At 43.5% G+C, this 16,255-nt stretch overlaps 1 protein-coding gene across 1 annotated transcript in view; it reads left to right on the top strand.

The window, feature by feature from the left end:
- The first annotated feature begins 10,527 nt into the window (after nt 1–10,527).
- Nucleotides 10,528–16,255, top strand: part of LOC148502466 (uncharacterized) — a 106,737-nt gene continuing 101,009 nt past the window's right edge. Inside the window, exon 1 of the mRNA XM_088449802.1 lies at nt 10,528–10,549. Coding sequence (XP_088305928.1) covers nt 10,528–10,549 — 22 coding nt within the window. The remainder of the gene's footprint in view (nt 10,550–16,255) is intronic.

Here is a 16,255-nt window from a genome sequence, read left to right as displayed (position 1 = left end):
GACATCTCCATTACCATGTGTCTCAATCGCAGCAGCGCCTTTGTGCGTACACTCTGTGTAACGCATGCGCTGTAGGAGTTTTTAGGCAAAGCGCAGTACCAATACATACACACACACACAAACAACAAAGATAATACCTAGGGCCTGATTCAGAGCCACTCGTAAGTGGCTGCTCGTTCGCTCCGAGCGATGTTTGCCCAACTGCGCATGCGTATGGATCGTTATACGCATGCGCGAACCAGTCAGTGTGGCCGAAATTCATGTGCTCGCAAAATAGCGAATGCCTGACAATTTGAGTGACAGGATGAGGCGTATGTGGGTGGTAACAGGGGAAGGTGCTTGAAAACGGGGAGTGGAGATCCGATCGCAGGCGTGCTTAAATGTCAAAATGGGCGTTTTATGGGTGTGCATATTTAAAACAGCAGCGTCATTGACCACGTCACTGGGTTATTTTATAGCCAGAACTGCTCGCAAAATTGTGGTAGCAAAAACCAACCCCAAGAATAGCGAGCAGCTCATACCCTGTTCGATGTACTCGATTAATCTAATAAATAGCGGACATGACGTAGGATGCGAGCGGACAGGGGGCGTAGTTTCCCAAAAAATGAACGCAAGTTTTGTTCGCTCGTTCAGACCTAGAGGCGTGAACAGACCGCAAACAGCGAAAGGTTCATTTGAATAGCCACCCCTATTTTCTGGACGAGCGAGCGCAATAGCGACCGGCTCTGAATCAGGCCCCTAGTGTCAGCTGTACATTCATAATCAACCAATCAGAAGCGGTTTGCTTTTCTGGACATGGGTATAGCAGTTTTACATCAGAATTGCCAGACTAACTGGCATAGTTCTCAGACTGAATCATCCCCAGTGCCTACACGGTGTCACTCATAGTATTATGCACAGAAAATGAGTGGATGTTTATGAAGTACTTGTAGTAGCCACAGGGTGTTGCCCTTGTGATATATATACCATAGATCAGATATTTGTGGTTACAATCACATACATGTGTTCATAGTTACTAATAGGAATACTGAGTAGCTTTTCAGTTTCTAAATATAATTAATTGACTGGTCCGATGTTGCATCAATGGTAGCGTGTTCTCAACACCCGGTGGATCTGTACAGAACACAGATAGGGGAAGTGGGTATAGCAACATTTGCACAGCCCATCACACACTATGAGATCTATTTACTAAACCTTGGATGGAGTTAAAGTGAACAGAGATAAAGCACCAACCAACCAGCTCCTAACTGTCATTTTTAAAACACAGCCTGTGACATGGCTGTTAGCATCTGATTGGCTGGGACCTTATCTCCATTCAATTTATCTTCATCCAAGGCTTAGTACTGTAAATAGACCCCTATGTCAAGAGGGGAATCTGTTAGCAGGAAATAGAATATTTTCGCAAATACAGTGCAAGCGTGAATGCATTTCAGGACGGAATATCGTACATCTCTGTATCAGGCCCATAGTACCAGACACGTTAGATTACTAATTTTGTCACAAAGGACTTGTCGTACACAGAAGCTACGTGATTTGTCAGTGTCAGTATCCAGAGTATCCGTACATTGTACTTTTATCACACTAGTGATACGGATAAGTTGCATATTTTGTGAAAAAGACTCTAGTGCAGCAAATAGGTGTTAATTGCCATGATTTTAGGAGTATTTGGACACATCTGTATACCTCCTAATAGTCCAATCATGACAGGACGGTCATTGGTGGACCTCCAAACAGGTAGGGCTTACAGAAAATTGTCCAGGACCTTGAACAAATGTGAGCATGGTTGGTCAGGTCAGGATTGCATGGGTCATAAACTTGGCTTATGTTAGGGAAAATGGCCGTCCTGTCCCTACAGATTTATGTTTTATCAAGTTTTCTCATTTACATGTGATGCAATTCTAAGTACCAATAAAAAATAATTGTATCTATTTTAGTTTGGTCATCCTTACTTTGTGCATAGCTCACCATTACTGATGAGTAAAAGGTCTTGGCCAATCTATTACAATCATGAGTTCGTCCATAAATCTTTTTTAGGACCAATTGTCCCAATTACAATCATCTTAATAGTCAGTAAGGGACTGGTTGCATTTCTTTCAGCCCTATTAAGGCTGTGTAAATCATTTCCTTCTGCACTGGAAAGAACCCTTGTTGCCACAGAGATGTTTCTATCAAGCAAAAATTTTTTACAGTTTGTTCTTTTAAAAGGAGCAACACATCTGCTGCATAGGTACAATTTTATCCAATGTACATATCCCAGGGGGGGATGTAGTCAGCATCCCGTCATGTGGGATGCATTACGATCTTGGCACCAGAATCCCGACCACCGACTCCCCGAAGGTAAGTATCGGACATTAGGCGGAGGGTTAGGGTGCAGGGTTAGGGTGCAGGATATTCGACCGTTGGGATCTCATACCCAACACATCTCAAGGCGATGGAGCAAAACAAATCAATCACTTTTATGGCATTTTAGCACTTGCGTGTTCGGGTGTGGTAAGTATTATCGCCGGACGCATGGCCGGCAGTTCAAATCCCGATAGCGGCTGCCCGGGAACGGTGAAAATCCTGATCGTCCCTACCCTAACCCTCCCTTAGGGGTGCCCAACCCTAACCTCCCCCCCAAGTGCCTAACCCTAATCCCCCCTGTAAGTGCCTAAACCTAACCGCCCACCTTCCTCGCTGCATAACCTTAAGTCCCTCCCAGGGTTGCCTAACCCTAAGCCCCCTTCCCCTAGGCTAACCCTAACCCTCCCAGGGGGGTACCTAACCCTAAGTCCCCACGGGAGCCCTAAACCTAACCCTCCCCCCCCGCAGCTGCCCGCGCCCTGTGCCTGGCTTACCTTCTTTCGGTATGCCTGCTTAGGTCTTCCAGGCATCTGGTTAATGACAGGCGTCGAGTTAGATGCCTGTCATTAGTACCATGCCAGGTTTACAGTGTCTGGAAGCCGGCGGTCGGGATTTAGACCGTCGGCTTCTGGACTACATCTGGCGTGTTCTCATTCCCTGGGCATGCGCGATACAAATTCACACAAGTTACTCTACACAACTGGGCATATGTTTAACTCTTCAGTATTCTCAATATGCCCTTAATAAAGTAACTGTCAGAATTGTCACCATCTCTCTTCAGCTGCTGAACCCAATGAGTCCAAAGATTTGTATTTTGGGCATATTTTGCTTCTTTTCATATCTGTTCATAGTTTAACAATGGACCAATCATTCTGCTACATTGGTTAAAACATTTCAATAAAGAATAATGGTACCGGTACAACTTCATTTGGATCTTGGTGCTAACAACACTTCTTTCTCTTGTACAAGCTGCAATAAGAAAATGTTACCAACTATATTGTGGTTTCTTGTTCTGACCAAATTTTCGAACAATTCTCTGTAAAACCAGCCCCGTCCATCTGGTGTACATGTCACATGCTTCTCATATGCAATTTCCCATCTACTCTACCAGTCAATCAAATCCTGGTAATGTTTACACTAAAGGCTGTGTGCTGTCCATGTAAATATTCATAAGCTAATGTTCACTCTTATTATTATTTAACAAGTACATTGATTGCTAATACTAGTATGCCTCCACTTATATCACTAGATAAATGGAATGAATTGAGAGTCTGGGGCTTATGTAATAGGTTGTGAGCTACAGCCCCTGCGGGAAATCCTGTGAGTCTACATGGATTTTTAAAGCGACAATCATTGTAAAGGCAATACCAGCTTGGTTTTGCCTTTAAAATGATTGTAGCATCTGCGGATCACATCCTATTACATAAAGCCCCCTAATTTTGTTGTTCTTGTAGTCATTTAATCCTAAAATTGGAAAAGCATCTGTTGGCATTCACAGATTTTCAGATTTTAAGATACATGGGACTAAGATAAGAAGAGAAGCGGTCAGCATCTTGTCGTGCAGGATGCCGGCACTTAGAATACCGGCAATGGAATCCCAACACCTGTCTGAATTCCGGCACCAACATCCCACCCGCCAGCATCCAGAAGGTAAGTAGCGGGGTTAAGGGGAGGATTATGGCTAGGGCTTAGGTTTAGGCACTAGAGGGCGGGTTAGGCACTAAGGGGGGAGGGTTAGGTTTAGTGTGCGGGGAGGGGGATGTTAGGTTTAGAGACTATGGGGGAGGTGAGGTTCAGGCACTGGGGAGGGAGGATTATGGTAGGGAGAGGGGGAGGGTTAGAATAATAACCAATAAGTGTCTATATTCTAACCCTGTCAGGATGCCTGTGTCGGGATTTTGACCGCCAGGATGCCGGGCGTCGGCATCCCTACCCAACCTGAAAAGAAGATGGGAGGAGGATTTAATTAATTTTGTACTGGTAAGTAACCTCAAGGGGTTATCCATGTACACTTCAATATTTAGCTGGTGGTGGCAGAAGTACAGTATTATTTCAAACTACAAACCACTTTCATTACTGACTGTAATTACTAAAGTAATGGAAATGTGTTACATCCCAAACAAGCAGCTTTAATAAAAAAAAAACTTCACAAGACCAAATACTAAACAGCCACAATACAGAAATAACTAATGTACATGAAAAATCACTAACAGCATGGGAACCCAGATAGGCCAAAAAACCGAGTAGGGCAGGCAGCAAAAAACAATAACCAGAGACCTGCAAATGTGAGGACAGGCAGCTGATATCATAATGATAACAGAAGGAAGAGGTCAGTGCTGGCAACAGGAGAGAGACTGACAGCAATCAGAGGTCTGGGTGACAGCAAACAGAATAGTTAATAACTATGGGGTCTATTTACTAAGCAGTGTTAGGAGACAGAGTGAAAAGTGATAAGAAAGTGATAAGGTGCCAGCCAATTGGCTCCCAACTGTCATTTTTCAAACACAGTCTGTGAGATGGCAGTTGGGAGCTGATTGGCTGGCACCTTATCACTTTCTTATCACTTTTCACTCTGTCTCCTAACACTGCTTAGTAAATAGACCCCTATATGAGGTAAGTATAACAGCAGGCTAACAAGAAAAGCAACCATGGGTCAAACATAAGCATGGCAGAGCAAATCCAATAACACAGGATGAACACTACAATGACAACATGCTGATGCACCTGATGACCTTATAATTCAGCTGCACCTAGTCAAAGAACTCCCTGAACCCTGCAATCTAACACTGATTGGCAAACACCTGAGATGTCAGTGTCATTGTGCTATTTGGTTAGAAGAGAAGTGGAATTACTAAAACTATTGCTGTTCATCTCATCTCTTAGATTCTGATGTTTTAATTATCTATGTAACTATAAATCACTGTAACATTAATACAATATACTATCTGATCTAGGCTGACTGATCCTGGAGTCTAGATATAAAATTCACTTTGACTATTATTCTGCCAAATAACTTGTGGACAAATTATCAGAACAGATTTCTTGCCCCAACAGCTAATACCACACATCCAGATGTAAAACTACACATCCCAGCATTCCCTGCCACAGTTTTGCTATATAGCCATGCTAAAAAAAATTGCCATGCATGCTGGGATTTGTAGTTCAACAACATCTGGAGGGTCGCTTAGCCCACCCCTACCCTAAGGTCTAGCTCCAGAAACACAAATCAATGTTTGCAGCAGAGCAGGCTGCTACAAAGGCTGTATGTGTACACAAGGGATGTGCAGTCAGGGGAGGCAGAGTAATGATAATTACTTTAATCCACACCCCAAGAACATAATCTAATGATAAACAAATCGAATTTCACAAGTTGATAGCAGAATGAGTGAAGTCTTATAGGCTGGAGTGGTACAGTAGACTGTTATCAGGGACAAGTGAAGAGAATAGCAAATGCAGATCTAAATGGAATAGATGGTAGTGTGATCCGTGCTCAGCTGGGGCTTCCTGAGTATAAATTGCTATTTACTATTATTTACATATCCACTTCTTTCATCCGTCATATACTATAATATATTCCTACACCTCACCACACTCACCATCACAGAGGTGAGAACAGTGGGTGCAATCTATACCTTTGATGCAGATCTTAAAGGGCATATATTTTATTTTATAGAGCTGATGTACTGATTTACAGATGTTACCTGAAGTTTCAAACTGCATGTGTCTCCTGAATATAAGGTAACGCAACTGCTAGAAGGTACAAATTTAAACATGACATATTTATGCATATTTTAATGCACACTTAATGCCTCATTTAGAGTTTGCACACACAGATGCACTAAGAGCCTGTTTCTGGGTCACATGTAATGCGGTTGAAATAATAGACACAATCTGTGATCAAAAGTCCATTGCGAACATCAGCTGGTATTCAGACATAGAAATATCTATGCGACTGCGTTGCCAGGACCAGATTAAGGTGGGATGGTGTGACAGGGGAGGTCGCCCTGGGGCCCCCACATACAGAGGGGTTTCCCACACAGGGTCGGTGGAAGCCTGCCGAGATCAGGTGTCCAGTGGCACCTGTTCCCGGATGGGGCCTCAGCTGCTGTGGCTCTATGTTCCACTTATATCACTAGATAAATGGAATGAATTGAGAGTCTGGGGCTTATGTAATAGAGTGTGAGCTACAGCCACTGCAGGAAATCCTGTGAGTCTACCTGGATTTTTAAAGCGACAATCATTGTAAAGGCAATACCTGCTTGGTTGTGCCTTTAAAATGATTGTAGCATCTGCGGATCACATCCTATTACATAAAGCCCCCTAATTTTGTTGTTCTTGTAGTCATTTAATCCTAAAATTGGAAAAGCATCTGTTGTCATTCACAGATTTTCAGATTTTAAGATACACGGGACTAAGATAAGAAGAGATGTGGTCAGCATCTTGTCATGCAGGATGCCGGCACTTAGAATACCGGCAATGGAATCCCAACACCTGTCAGAATTCCGGCACCAACATCCCACCCGCCAGCATCCAGAAGGTAAGTAGCGGGGTTAAGGGGAGGATTATGGCTAGGGCTTAGGTTTTGGCACTAGAGGGCAGGTTAGGCACTAAGGGGGGAGGGTTAGGTTTAGAGTGCAGGGAGGGGGATGTTAGGTTTAGAGACTAGGGGGGAAGTGAGGTTCAGGCACTGGGGAGGGAGGATTATGGTAGGGAGAGGGGGAGGGTTAGAATAATAACCAATAAGTGTCAATATTCTAACCTTGTCAGGATGCCCGTGTCGGGATTTTGACCGCCAGGATGCCGGGCGTCGGCATCCCTACCCAACCTGAAAAGAAGATGGGAGGAGGATTTCATTAATTTTGTACTGGTAAGTAACCTCAAGGGCTTATCCATGTACACTTCAATATTTAGCTGGTGGTGGCAGAAGTACAGTATTATTTCAAACTACAAACCACTTTCATTACTGACTGTAATTATGAAAGTAATGGAAATGTGTTACATCCCAAATAAGCAGCTTTAATAAAAAAAACTTCCCAAGACCAAATACTAAACAGCCACAATACAGAAATAACTAATGTACATGAAAAATCACTAACAGCATGGGAACCCAGATAGGCCAAAAAACCGAGTAGGGCAGGCAGCAAAAAACAATAACCAGAGGCAGCTGATATCATAATGATAACAGAAGGAAGAGGTCAGTGCTGGCAACAGGAGAGAGGCTGACAGCAATCAGAGGTCTGGGTGACAGCAAACAGAATAGTTAATAACTATGGGGTCTATTTACTAAGCAGTGTTAGGAGACAGAGTGAAAAGTGAGAAGAAAGTGATAAGGTGCCAGCCAATTGGCTCCCAACTGTCATTTTTCAAACACAATCTGTGAGATGGCAGTTGGGAGCTGATTGGCTGGCACCTTATCACTTTCTTATCACTTTTCACTCTGTCTCCTAACACTGCTTAGTAAATAGACCCCTATATGAGGTAAGTATAACAGCAGGCTAACAAGAAAAGCAACCATGGGTCAAACATAAGCATGGCAGAGCAAATCCAATAACACAGGATGAACACTACAATGACAACATGCTGATGCACCTGATGACCTTAGAATTTAGCTGCACCTAGTCAAAGAACTCCCTGAACCCTGCAATCTAACACTGATTGGCAAACACCTGAGATGTCAGTGTCATTGTGCTATTTTTTAGAAGAGCAGTGGAATTACTAAAACTATTGCTGTTCATCTCATCTCTTCTGATGTTTTAATTATCTGTGTAACTATAAATCACTGTAACGTTAATACAATATACTATCTGATCTAGGCTGACTGATCCTGGAGTCTAGATATAAAATCCACTTTGACTATTATTCTGCCAAATAACTTGTGGACAAATTACCAGAACAGATTTCTTGCCCCAACAGCTAATACCACACATCCAGATGTAAAACTACACATCCCAGCATTCCCTGCCACAGTTTTGCTATATAGCCATGGTAAAAAATTTGCAGTGCATGCTGGGATTTGTAGTTCAACAACATCTGGAGGGTCGCTTAGCCCACCCCTACCCTAAGGTCTAGCTCCAGAAACACAAATCAATTTTTGCAGCAGAGCAGGCTGCTACAAAGGCTGTATGTGTACACCAGGGATGTGCAGTCAGGGGAGGCCGGGGAGGCAGAACCTCCCCTGTCATATTCCCTCACCCATCATACTCCCTCTCATGCTCCAGAGTGTTGATATAAAAACTGTGCTTTTTTACATGTGTGCCTCTCCAGCCATTGACCTCACCACACGTCACTGGTGTACACAATATACATTATGTGGCTTTCTTGTTTCCAAGTGATTAATAATTGCTGATCGGTAACCACACTATAACATATGAACACATTACCAGTTCCAAGAGCAAATATTAACTTACCTGTTTGTATTATTCCTTTCCGTGTTCCTTTCCAAGAAAGCAGTGATGTGTAGGTGGTTCCTCCTGTCAACAAAAATAATCAATAATAATTACTTTAATCCACACCCCAAGAACATAATCTAATGATAAACAAACTGGATATACAATACTTATTATTAATATAGTATGAGTATAAGCACTGTTTTATTATGGCTCATAGATCGATATAACAAACAAGGGTGAACCTATTGAACTCTTACTGCATGAAAAGCATAGGCATACTTTTCTATTATATATTGTTGTTGTTGATTTGGAAGCCACCACACAGCGCATCATCACCAAGTAGTGGGTATTATAGAGCGGATATAAAGGAGGACACACAAGGTAGATACAAGAAAAGCAGACAAAAAGGGTAGTGAGGCCTCTGCTCATGCAAAAACTTCCATTGTAGTGGAAAAGGGCAGAGCTAAGACATGTGGAGCAAGCAGAGCTCTGTGTGGATAACCCTAACCCTAAACCATAACCCCTAACCCAATTTGAAAGTTGGAGGGAAACTGATCAGGCGCAAAATGGAATTTCACAAGTAGATAGCAGAATGAGTGAAGTCTTATAGGCTGGAGTGGTACAGTAGACTGTTATCAGGGACAAGTGAAGAGAATAGCAAATGCAGATCTAAATGGAATAGATGGTAGTGTGATCCGCGCTCAGCTGGGGCTTCCCGAGTATAAATTGCTATTTACTATTATTTCCATATCCACTTCTTTCATCCGTCATATACACCCGTACAGTTTAAGTTTACAGCCTTATACTATAATATATTCCTACACCTCACCACACTCACCATCACAGAGGTGAGAACACTGGGTGCAACCTATACCTTTGATGCAGAGCTTAAAGGGCATACATTTTATTTTATAGAGCTGATGTACTGATTTACAGATGTTACCTGAAGTTTCAAACTGCATGTGTCTACTGAATATAAAGTAACGCAACCGCTAGAAGGTACAAATTTAAACATGACATATTTATGCATATTTTAATGCACACTTAATGCCTCACTTGGAGTTTGCACACACAGATGCACTAAGAGCCTGTTATGGGGTCACATGTAATGCGGTTGCAATAATAGACACTATCTGTGATCAAAAGTCCATTGCGAACATCAGCTGGTATTCAGAGATAGAAATATCTATGTGACCGCATTGCCAGGGCCAGATTAAGGTGGGGGGTGTGACAGGGGAGGTCACCCTGGGGCCCCCACATACAGAGGGGTTTCCCACACAGGATCGGTGGAACCCTGCTGAGATAAGGTGTCCCAGTGGCACCTGTTCCTGGATGAGGCCTCAGCTCCAGTGGCTCTATGTTCTAAATGCAGCAGCACAATCAGCACTGCTGCATACAGGGCAGATCTGCTCACGATACCCCTCATCAGGCTCACATGACACATCATTTCTGTCAAGCTGATCACTATAGTACGGCCTCAGGAGCCACTTTTCACTGTATGCAGCTGCGCTGACTGTGTTACTGCATTAAGAACACAGAGACAGAAGATAATTAATCAGGGGGGAGTGAGGGAAGGCTCCGTGTGGCAGAAGGGGTGGGGGGGATAGGAGTAGTTGCTTGGTGGGGGCCCCTACAACTTTGTTGCCCCAGGACCACCACAAGCCTTAAACCGACCCTGTGTATCGCCCTCCACTTCTGGGAGCAGCCATCATCATCATCATCATGTGCACCAACTCCATCCTTGATGCGGAAGAACTCTTTACGCATTTTGCATCTGCCCCACCTACAGGGCAAAATGGCTTTACCAGGGTACAAAGGTAAATGCTTTGTTTTTTTGCTTTGCTCCCAACTATGGGATCAGCCCCTATGGCTCTCTGGGTACCAGGTTAAGCTATACCAGGGAAGAATTCCTATTGGCTGCACTAATCGGGAGGGGTGATACTTTGTATAGTGTACATGACCAACTTTTTTACCCCTCCTGGTTTACGGCTTTCATCACTCCATTGGCCATTTCCATTCCCTGCTCGCAATTTTATTAATGCACCAATATTAATGGTGCATTAATAAAATTGACACTGAATTAAAAAAAACCAGTGGATTGGTATTGACTTGAAGAAGCGCATCTAGTGGGGATACAAATAATTTATTTGAGATTAAATATCCAACAAAAGGGTCTTTATAATGAACGGGATGCAGTTAGCAGGCCGGCGAATGGGATGACGCCAGTCTCAATCCTGATGCTAGAAGTCCAACACGGGACTTAAGATAGATGTTGAAATACTGACGCCTATCTTAATCCCGATGCCGGAACACAGACAGACACCAGCCTGAACCAGATAAGTACAGGACGTCTTAGATGTTAGGGGGAGGGTTAGGTTTAGGTAGCATAGCAGGGTTAGCGTTAGGTTTTGGAAGGAAGGTTATGGTTAGACTCCCTAGGGGTGGTTAGGGTTAGCCACCACTGGGGGTTTATGGTTAGGCACTAAGGGGGAGGGTTAGGTTAAGCACGAAGGGGGAGACTTAGGTTTAAGCACTAACAGGGAGTGTTAGGGATAGGGTGCGGGGTGGGGAGGGTTAGGGTGTGGGGTGGAGAGAGTTAGGGGGAGAAGGGGGAAGGTTCAGGATACCAACTATCAGGATGCCACTATCTGTATTTTCACAGGAGGCATCCCGACAGCCGTCATTACATATCGATTCCTAATGAACACAGCATGAAAAAATATATACAGGCAGATAAGGATGTTATATATTAAATACAAAATCTATTAAGTGACGACTGTCACCAATCAAGAAATAATTGTATTTACACTGAGGACATTACAACCATCTGATATATTTATTAACCAGCTAATTCCAGGATATTCTTTAGGAGATGAGAGAATCACATTAGATGCTGACTGGCAGTCATTATCAGATACACAGTATTCTACACTGCAAATGTAGCAAATGAGAAATAAAATGTTAATATGAAAGGGAAACTAAGCTACAGGTTACAGTACATGTAGAAAACTGCACCATACAGAAATTATTATCTGTTAAGTGGACACTTTGGGTTTAAGATTATTATTCTAGTCACTTTTTCTTTACTGCTATCTCTTCTATATTTTATATTTCGCTAATAAAGGTAAGATTTTAAGAATCAATGAATAAAGGTTATATTTTAATCAACTCATTAAACTTGCACGATGATTCAGAATTGCTTTATGTAAGTAACAAAGGGGCATGTGCATTTAGTAAAGTAACCCCTTCTCTTTTTTTCCTTTTAAATTTGCTACCTGATTTAAAGAAAGGGTATCAGTAGCACTCCTGGCATATTAACAGGATTGGAGTCATAAAACAGAATTATAGGAACATAACTATATAAAATAAAAATTAATTTCTCCAAATACCTCTATAGCACTAATTAAAATAAACAAAAAAATATATAGTAATCGTTTTTTGTGGGAATTAAGGGCCCGAATCAGCACAGATCGCTAGGCTGCATTTCCACGCACCCGGCCACCGCAAAAATATGCTAATGAATGCATACGCACTGCCACCGTAACATAATATGAATACGCCCAGCACTTCATAAAGATGCCCCCTTACATTCACTCACTTCCTTAATAATGTGCAAGATTGCAAAAACATCGAGAACCATCAGACCAAGATACAGAATAGTGGTTGACTTGACCCACCTGTAGGAATTGCTAAACCACCTGCACGCATTGAGTACTCAGGCTGCGTATGGGTTCGCACGACAACTCGCCGTCACCACCCACAAACGGCACTTCCTGTCAATCACTGAGTACTGGGTCTGCGTACTGCCTGTGATCACATTCCCAACTGCAGCGCCTGGTTTGTGCATGCACACTGCGTCTTCTACACATGTGCAGATTGCACACATCAGCTGGCTGTGTGCGAACACAGCCTTGTGATCCAAACTGAATCAGGCCCTGATTCAGAGCCGGACGCTCTGACAGAGCGCTCGCTCTGAATCAGGGCCGCCCCTGCTCCTTTTTGGAGCGGCCTCCTGGCCGCTCGCATAGCTGTGGGTGACCACCCACAGCTATAGCCAGCGACCAAAGTGATGGTCGCGATGGTCAAGACCATCGGGCTTGCGACCAGACCCTGTGGTAGGGTCTCGCTGCCGCAAGCCCAGGAGTGCTTTTGGTTCTATCAGAGCCGAGAGCACTCCCACTGACATCACTAGTGATGTCAGTGGGGCCGGACCCAGACGGTAGGCGTTCCCATGGGAATGCCTCCGTCTAGCAGGCACGCCCCCGGCATGCCCACCAAAGGGGGCGTGCTGTCACTCATCATCGACAGCACGCCCCCTTTGGTGCGAGACCCATAATGATGGCTATCCCGTCGTTATTTGGGTCCCTCCGTCGTGCGTATGCGCACTAGGGCACCATCGACCCGCTTGTGAGCGCTCAGCGCTCGCGAGCGGGTCAGAATCAGGCCCTCTATTCAGACCTGCTCGGCAAGATGTGTATGCAAATTCAGCAGGCAGGCGATCGCACGGCAAGGCATTAGCATGCCCACTATGTCTTGGCATGCGATCGCTCTGTGTATGCAGACACCCACCAGCCTGGCCCCAGACGGTAGGCGTTCCCATGGGAGCGCCTCCGTCTGGGCAGCAACACCCCCGGCACGCCCACCAAAGGGGGCGTGCTGTCACTCACCATCGACAGCATGCTCCCTTTGGTGCGAGACCCATAGCGACGACTTGGCCGTCGTGCGCATGCTCACTAGGGCACCATTGACCCGCTTGCGAGCGCTCGCGAGCGGGTCTGAATTAGGCCCTCAGTCCCTAAATTCCTTTAGACAAGCTTTGCTGAAATACAATGTTTGGAATAGTGAATTTGTGCACAATGAAGTCAAAACAACAACAACAAATCACAGTCTCAGCTTTTTGCATGTATCAGATCCTAATAAGACACTGTCTCAAAGATGTGTCAGAACCTTCAGTTGTCTATTAGAGTGGCTTGTTAGTGCTCTGCGAGTCTCAGGATGACATGGAATAAATGTGTTTTACTTTGATGGTGGCACAAAGCTGAGGATTTTAGCTTTGTGGTCCTTTAACCTTTACATTTTGGTAAGGCTAAAAATGTAGTTATTCAACTGGATACCAAACAATTGTGTTATGTTAATCTAGTTGTCACACATACCTTGACATAAAACACTCCGAGTGACTCAGACATAAATAATGCCCAACCATAAATGTATCACACAGAGATATAATGTATTCATTTATTTATTAAAAGACACTTGGATTATTACAGGTTGCTATGCACAGGGCAGTGTTTACATTTGTCTTGTTTAAGCCCAAGGGTCAATGAGCATATTATTATTATTATTATTATTATTATTATTATTATTATTATTATCCTTTTTGTATATGGCTCCACAAGGGGTCCACAACACCTTACAAATTACAAAATCAGAAACAGTATGAACAAAACAAGATAAAAGAGACTTACAGTACAGAACATTGCAGAACATGGACAAGTTTATGAACATTGCTGTATCAAAGTTTATGAACATTGCTGTATCAGCTGTCATAATACCCAAATAAGCAGCATTGCGGCAGGACCCAGAGCCGTAACTAGACTTTTTGGTGCCCTGTGCCAGAAAGAGCATCGGCGCCCCCCTCATTTTTCAAAGGGACATAATGCACCCAAAAAAGGGCCATGGCTTCATGGGGAAGGGCCAGCGAAGAGATAGGAGAGGCCAGGAGAAGCTGGGGATGAAATAAGAGGAAGCTACTAGCAAGAATGATAATAAACAGAAATTTGACAGGCCCAAACAGCGCCCCCGGACCTGTGGTGCCCTGTGCGATGACACCGGTCGCACTACCCTAGCTACGGCCCTGGCAGGGCCCAAGGGTTTGGTGCCATTTCAGGCAGTGGGGAGAAGATAATGGTATAAGTGAGGATAGGGAAAGCACATGAGAGAAGAGGGCCCTGCTCCAAGCCTGTATTCAAAATGCATTTATCAGTTCCTGTACTCGATCATCTCCAACAGGTTATGTTTTCAGGATATCTTGTAAAGAAAAACATCTCTGCAGACATGCCTCTCAACCTTCAGTCACTGCACTCACTACGTATAACACTTCCCGCAAATGTAACTCTATTGTGTTGGTCACTGACTCAATTGCATTATGCAGGTGGCCTACCTTCTGTAGGAACACTCTGATTATTTTATGTCCATCCAGCTGCTGTGATTGGAAAAAGCTAAATTCTGTGCCCATGGTGGTGCCACTACCTTGACTCTATAACAACTGCCTGTCACCCTAACATGATGCCTACAGTATAAAAATGGATACCAGAGCACAACGGTTGGTACATGAAATTGTAAGAGGGCTTGGTATATGCACTGTGCCTCAGCATATTTCTGTGTTTATCATTTATTTTTGATATGACTTAGGGACCAATTTCTCAAGTGTAAAAAGCTCAAAGCTTTCACCAGCTATAGGGATATTTGGTTTCCCTATTCAGTATATGAAGGAAATTATAGTTGAAAATAATGGATAACCCCACTGCTGCTCCTGCTGGCGATATATTCCCAGTATAGTGTTGTCTAGGGAGCCTGCTTATAAAGTATTTTAGCAGTGCTGGTACCACTGCCAAACATGTTCTGTTAATTGAACATCAAAAAATTATATGATCGGACGCAGATCAGGCAAACATTCTGAGTAAGTCTAAAGTCACTCAGAATGGCCGCCGTAACTGAGACTCCGGAGTCATGCTTCCTGCGTACGGGATCACAGACGCAGGATGTGACACTCCCTTGAAACGGTCAAGACAACCTGCATTTTTAGTTGCCTCCCCTAAATGATTCCTGACTGCCAGTCACACTGTGATTAAAGACTCACAGCATGTGACTATGGTAATCTACCTTCACGCATGGGCAATGGCACAATAATAATCGCTCCATTCGTGAAAACATCAGCATAAAGTAGAACTCTTTATAAGGACCAATTTGCGTAAACAGGAAACACACATCTGGTAAATTCTAAGTGGTGTGTGGTTCTCCTATTGTCCATGTATGTGTCTATTAATTTGACTATCCATCTTTAGGTAATACAGAGAGCAGATGGAGAGATTTCAGGGGTGTGAGTGACTTGTGACTCCTCTGTATCATGGTAATTTCCTGAATAGGGAGGTACGGGCTGTCAGCTGGCATGTATTTGTGACTATACATTGTCTCTGCCCTATATATTACTTGTTAATTATAAAATGTTTTACATAGTGTTCTACCCATTGACAATAATTATAGATTTATTAAGCTTTGATAGATGTAACAATGGCTACTGATGAATTCTGATGTTGTTAGTAATTGACAATTTAGACATAATGAAAAAAGCAACTGCATCACTCCCTCAAACACTATACTCTGTGTGCTGACAATTATACCCGATTGTGTGCTATAGAAACATATTCAGGTGTCAGTGATCATCTCACTATGGAGTTGTCTTTGTACGTAATGAGTAAGGTGTTTATGTGAATACAAGGATGCGTACAGTATAGGCTATTTTT

The sequence above is a fragment of the Taudactylus pleione genome, unplaced genomic scaffold, assembly GCF_031769625.1.
Source record: "Taudactylus pleione unplaced genomic scaffold, aTauple2 ptg000496l, whole genome shotgun sequence".
NCBI classification, from domain to species: Eukaryota; Metazoa; Chordata; class Amphibia; order Anura; family Myobatrachidae; genus Taudactylus; species Taudactylus pleione.
This window is presented reverse-complemented; position numbering and strand designations above follow the sequence as displayed.